Raw genomic sequence first — 6,002 nt, 5'->3', positions numbered from 1 at the left:
TCCCATCCCATCCTTTTCCATCTCATCCCATCCCCAAGCCCTCCCATGCCCATCCCGCCCCATCTCATCCCATCCCTTCCCACCCCACCCCATCCCCTCCCCACCCTCTCCCCACCCCATCCCCACCCCACCCCCATCCCCACTCCTCCCCTCCCACCCCTCCACCCCCCTTCCCCTTCCTTCCCCCCCCATCCCCACCCTCCGACTCCATCCCCCTCCCCACCCCATCCCTTCCCACCCCACCCCATCCCCTCCCCACCCCCTCCCCACCCCATCCCCACCCCATCCCCACCCCATCCCCACCCCATCCCCACCCCACCCCATCCCCACCCCATCCCCACCCCATCCCCACCCCATCCCCACCCCCCCACCCCATGCCCATCCCCTCCCCCCCATCCCCTCCCCACCGCTGCCCTCCCTGCCCCCATTTCCGCGCTGTTTTCCCTCACGGCCCCGCACGCCCTGGACCTCTGGATGAAGCTGAGCCGGGCGGAGCCGGGCGGCGCGGAGCAGCGCAGCGACAGCGCCCCGGAGGTGGGTGAGGCCCCCCCGCGCCCCCCGGCCGCGCCCCGCACCCGGCCCCTCTGACGCTGTGCCCGCAGGCGCCGCGGCTGCTGGCGCTGGTGCCGCCGGTGCTCGTGTGCCACGCGGCGGGGCTGGCGCTCTACTCCCTGCCCGTGCTGGGCCAGAGCGTGGCCACGCAGCACTTCCCGGTGTCCGAGGCCGAGGCCGTGGTGCTCACCCTCATCGCCATCTACGTGGCGGGCATGGCCCTGCCCCACAGCACCCACAGGTGAGCCCCGGCCCTGCCCCACAGCACCCACAGCACCCACAGCACCCACAGGTGAGCTCCGGGCCTGCCCTGCCCCACAGCACCCACAGGTGAGCTCCGGACCCTGCCCCACAGCACCCACAGCACCCACAGGTGAGCTCCGGCCCTGCCCTGCCCCACAGCACCCACAGGTGAGCTCCGGACCCTGCCCCACAGCACCCACAGCACCCACAGGTGAGCCCCGGCCCTGCCCTGCCCCACAGCACCCACAGCACCCACAGCACCCACAGGTGAGCCCCGGCCCTGCCCTGCCCCACAGCACCCACAGGTGAGCCCCGGGCCTGCCCTGCCCCACTGCACCCACAGCACCCACAGCACCCACAGGTGAGCCCCGGCCCTGCCCCACAGCACCCACAGCACCCACAGCACCCACAGGTGAGCTCCGGGCCTGCCCTGCCCCACAGCACCCACAGGTGAGCCCCGAGCCCTGCCCCACAGCACCCACAGGTGAGCTCCGGACCCTGCCCCACAGCACCCACAGGTGAGCCCCGGCCCTGCCCCACAGCACCCACAGGTGAGCCCCCAGCCCTGCCCCACAGCACCCACAGCACCCACAGGTGAGCCTCGGCCCTGCCCTGCCCCACAGCACCCACAGGTGAGCCCCTGCCCTGCCACACAGCACCCACAGGTGAGCCCCTGGCAGGGTGCTGGGTGCCCCCATTGACCCCCGTTCCCCGCAGGGTGCTGGGTGCCCCCATTGACTCCCATTCCCCCGCAGGGTGCTGGGTGCCCCCATTGACCCCCGTTCCCCGCAGGGTGCTGGGTGCCCCCATTGACCGCCGTTCCCCGCAGGGTGCTGGGTGCCCCCGGCTCGGCGGCGGCGGCGCGGGGCTGGATGCTGCTGAAGCTCCTGGCACTGCTCTACCTGGCGGCTCAGCTCACGGCGCTGGCGCTGCTCAACTTCTCCCTCGGCTTCCTCCTGGCAGTGACCATGGTGCCGGCGGCCGCGGCCACGGCCCCCACTGGGCCCCGGTCAGCACCGCGCCGGGGGGCAAGGGGCTGCAGGGGCACTGGGTTCTGGGTCCCTGCAGGGTGATACCATGGGTCACTGGGTGCCATTGGGGTCACTGGGTGCTGGGTCCCTGCAGGGTGACACCGGGGGTCAGGGGGGTCATTGGGGTCACTGGGTGCTGGGTCCCTGCAGGGCGACACCGGGGGTCAGGGGGGTCATTGGGGTCACTGGGTGCTGGGTCCCTGCAGGGCGACACCGGGGGTCAGGGGGGTCACTGGGTGCTGGGTCCCTGCAGGGTGACACCGGGGGTCATTGGGGTCACTGGGTGCTGGGTCCCTGCAGGGTGACACCGGGGGTCACTGGGTGCCATTGGGGTGCTGGGTCCCTGCAGGGTGCCGCTGGTGCTGGTGGCACTGGGTGCTATAGGGGGCTCCCTGTGTTCCTGCTCCCCATAGGGTGCTGCTGGCACTGGGTGGCACTGGTGTCCTCGTGCTCACTGTCCCCGTTCCCCATAGGGTGCTGGGTGCCCCCGGTGTCCTCGTGCTCACTGTCCCCGTTCCCCGCAGGGTGCTGCTGGCACTGGGTGCCCCCGGTGTCCTCGTGCTCACTGTCCCCGTTCCCCGCAGGGTGCTGCTGGCGCTGGGTGCCCCCGGTGTCCTCGTGCTCACTGTCCCCGTTCCCCGCAGGGTGCTGCTGGCACTGGGTGCCCCCGGTGTCCTCGTGCTCACTGTCCCCGTTCCCCATAGGGTGCTGGGTGTCCCCGGTGTCCTCGTGCTCACTGTCCCCGTTCCCCGCAGGGCGCTGCTGGCGCTGGTGCTGGTTTTGGCCACCCCGGCCGTGTCGCTGCTCTTGGGCATCTTCCTGGAGCGGGAGCTGGTGGAGGCGCCGGCGGCGCCGGGCGAGGCCTGGCAGCGCTTCCTGGGCGCGCTGGGGCAGGGGCTGCTCCTGCACCACCTGCACGGGGCCTTCCTCTGCCCCCTGCTCGCCCTCGGCACCTACCCCTGCTGGCTGCTGCTCTGGAACGTGCTCTTCTGGGACTGACCCACAGCGCCCCACACGTGGACCCTGAGCCCGGCCCAGAGCCCCCCTCTGCCCCCCAGCACCTACCCCTGCTGGCTGCTGCTCTGGAACGTGCTCTTCTGGGACTGACCCACAGCGCCCCACACGTGGACCCTGAGCCCGGCCCAGGGCCCCCTCTGCCCCCCAGCACCTGCCCCTGCTGCTCTGGAACGTGCTCTTCTGGGACTGACCCACAAGTGGACCCTGAGCCCGGCCCAGGGCCCCCTCTGCCCCCCCGCACCTGCCCCTGCTGCTCTGGAACGTGCTCTTCTGGGACTGACCCACAAGTGGACCCTGAGCCCGGCCCAGGGCCCCCTCTGCCCCCCAGCACCTGCCCCTGCTGCTCTGGAACGTGCTCTTCTGGGACTGACCCACAGCGCCCCACACGTGGACCCTGAGCCCGGCCCAGGGCCCCCTCTGCCCCCCAGCACCTGCCCCTGCTGCTCTGGAACGTGCTCTTCTGGGACTGACCCACAGCACCCCACGGTGGGACCCACAGAGAGACCCATGGTGGGACCCACAGAGGGAAGGGACCCACGGATGGACCCACACAGGGACCCATGGCTCAGGAACGTGCACTTCTTGAAGCGATGCCGCTGGACCTGCAGAGAGCCCCATGGACAGACCCACGGAAGGACCCATGGATGCACCCACAGGTGAACCTACATCCAGAGCCATGGATGGGGCCAGAGCCAGCCCCACAGCCGGACACTGTGGCCGTGGGGCAGGGACAGGGACACCAGCCCCAGCCGAGCCCTGGGGTGGCAGCAATGGGGGCGGTGCCAATGGGCCCCATTCCCATGAGGCTGCAGCCCCCAGGGTGCATGGGGGGGGTTCTGTGTGCTGGGGGAGCCTGGTCTCTATTGGGGGTGGGTCCTGGTGGCCCCAAAGGGGGGGGCCCTGTCCTGGGGGTCTCTGTACCGGGGTCTGGTCTGTCCCGGGGGTCTCTGTACCGGGGTCTGGTCTGTCCCGGGGGTCTCTGTACCGGGGTCTGGTCTGTCCCGGGGGGTCTCTGTCCTGGGGGTCTGGTCTGTCCCGGGGGTCTCTGTACCGGGGTCTGGTCTGTCCCGGGGGTCTCTGTACTGGGGTCTGGTCTGGTCTGTCCCGAGGGGTCTCTGTACTGGGGTCTGGTCTGGTCTGTCCCGGGGGTCTCTGTCCTGGGGGTCTCTGTACCGGGGTCTGGTCTGGTCTGTCCCGGGGGTCTCTGTACTGGGGGTCTCTGTCCCGGGGGTCTCTGTCCTGGGGTCTGGTCTGTCCTGGGGGGTCTCTGTACTGGGGGTCTCTGTCCCGGGGGTCTCTGTACCGGGGTCTGGTCTGTCCCGGGGGTCTCTGTACCGGGGTCTGGTCTGGTCTGTCCCGGGGGTCTCTGTCCCGGGGGTCTCTGTCCTGGGGGTCTCTGTCCCGGGGGTCTCTGTACTGGGGTCTGGTCTGGTCTGTCCCGGGGGTCTCTGTCCCGGGGGTCTCTGTACTGGGGTCTGGTCTGGTCTGTCCCGGGGGTCTCTGTCCCGGGGTCTGGTCTGGTCTGTCCCGGGGGTCTCTGTCCCGGGGGTCTCTGTCCTGGGGGTCTCTGTCCCGGGGGTCTCTGTACCGGGGTCTGGTCTGTCCCGGGGGTCTCTGTACTGGGGTCTGGTCTGGTCTGTCCCGGGGGGGTCTCTGTACTGGGGTCTGGTCTGTCCCGGGGGGTCTCTGTCCTGAGGGTCTCTGTCCCAGGGTCTGGTCTGTCCCGGGGGGTCTCTGTCCTGAGGGTCTCTGTCCCAGGGTCTGGTCTGTCCCGGGGGGTCTCTGTCCCGGGGTGCCTGTGCTGGTCTCTGTACGGGGGGGTCACTGTCGTGGTGCCTCCCTGCATCGCGGCGGCTCTATTGCGGCGGCTCTATCGCGGTGGCTCTATTGTGGTGGCTCTATCACGATACAATAAAGCCAGGGCTGGGAGCGGAGCTGTTTCATGTGACAGGGTTGGGGATGGGTTAAAACCACCAGAGCTTGGTGCATTGGGTGCTCCCAATGGATGCTGGGTGTTATGGACATGGGGGTGCATTGGGTGCTCCCAATGGATGTTGGGTGTTATGGACATGGGGGTGCATTGGGTGCTCCCAATGGATGCTGGGTGTTATGGACATGGGGGTGCATTGGGTGCTCCCAATGGATGCTGGGTGTTATGGACATGGGGGTGCATTGGGTGCTCCCAATGGATGTTGGGTGTTATGGACATGGGGGTGCATTGGGTGCTCCCAATGGATGCTGTGTGTTATGGACATGGGGGTGCATTGGGTGCTCCCAATGGATGCTGGGTGTTATGGACATGGGGGTGCATTGGGTGCTCCCAATGGATGCTGTGTGTTATGGACATGGGGATGTGTTGGGTGCTCCCAATGGATGCTGGGTGTTATGGACATGGGGGTGCATTGGGTGCTCCCAATGGATGCTGGGTGTTATGGACATGGGGGTGCATTGGGTGCTCCCAATGGATGCTGTGTGTTATGGACATGGGGGTGCATTGGGTGCTCCCAATGGATGCTGTGTGTTATGGACATGGGGGTGCATTGGGTGCTCCCAATGGATGCTGTGTGTTATGGACATGGGGATGTGTTGGGTGCTCCCAATGGATGTTGGGTGTTATGGACATGGGGGTGCATTGGGTGCTCCCAATGGATGCTGTGTGTTATGGACATGGGGATGTGTTGGGTGCTCCCAATGGATGCTGTGTGTTATGGACATGGGGGTGCATTGGGTGCTCCCAATGGATGTTGTGTGTTATGGACATGGGGATGTGTTGGGTGCTCCCAATGGATGTTGGGTGTTATGGACATGGGGGTGCATTGGGTGCTCCCAATGGATGCTGTGTGTTATGGACATGGGGGTGCATTGGGTGCTCCCAATGGATGCTGTGTGTTATGGACATGGGGATGTGTTGGGTGCTCCCAATGCATGCTGGGTGTTATGGACATGGGGGTGCATTGGGTGCTCCCAATGGATGCTGGGTGTTATGGACATGGGGGTGCATTGGGTGCTCCCAATGGATGCTGTGTGTTATGGACATGGGGGTGCATTGGGTGCTCCCAATGGATGTTGGGTGTTATGGACATGGGGGTGCATTGGGTGCTCCCAATGGATGCTGTGTGTTATGGACATGGGGGTGCATTGGGTGCTCCCAATGGATGC

General features: G+C 67.3%; 2 protein-coding genes across 2 annotated transcripts; one reads left to right on the top strand and one right to left on the bottom strand.

Annotated features, from left to right (window-relative positions):
- Nucleotides 1–543: 543 nt before the first annotated feature.
- LOC130609123 (glycosylphosphatidylinositol anchor attachment 1 protein-like) lies at nucleotides 544–2,834 on the top strand (the record flags this gene model as incomplete). Its single annotated transcript, XM_057427770.1, has 3 exons — nucleotides 544–793; nucleotides 1,625–1,804; nucleotides 2,582–2,834. Coding segments are annotated over 3 exons (674 nt in total), but the record flags the coding sequence as incomplete, so codon positions are not given.
- Nucleotides 2,835–3,703: 869 nt separating this feature from the next.
- LOC130609122 (uncharacterized) lies at nucleotides 3,704–4,651 on the bottom strand (the record flags this gene model as incomplete). Its single annotated transcript, XM_057427769.1, has 1 exon — nucleotides 3,704–4,651. A coding segment is annotated over one exon (948 nt), but the record flags the coding sequence as incomplete, so codon positions are not given.
- Nucleotides 4,652–6,002: the final 1,351 nt, after the last annotated feature.

This window comes from Pezoporus wallicus, unplaced genomic scaffold, assembly GCF_028554395.1.
Source record: "Pezoporus wallicus isolate ANWC-B61680 ecotype Strahan unplaced genomic scaffold, APGP_CSIRO_Pwel_v1 contig_14765, whole genome shotgun sequence".
Taxonomy (NCBI): Eukaryota; Metazoa; Chordata; class Aves; order Psittaciformes; family Psittacidae; genus Pezoporus; species Pezoporus wallicus.
The sequence above is the reverse complement of the archived record's forward strand: the minus strand, read 5'-3'. Positions and strand labels throughout refer to the sequence as shown.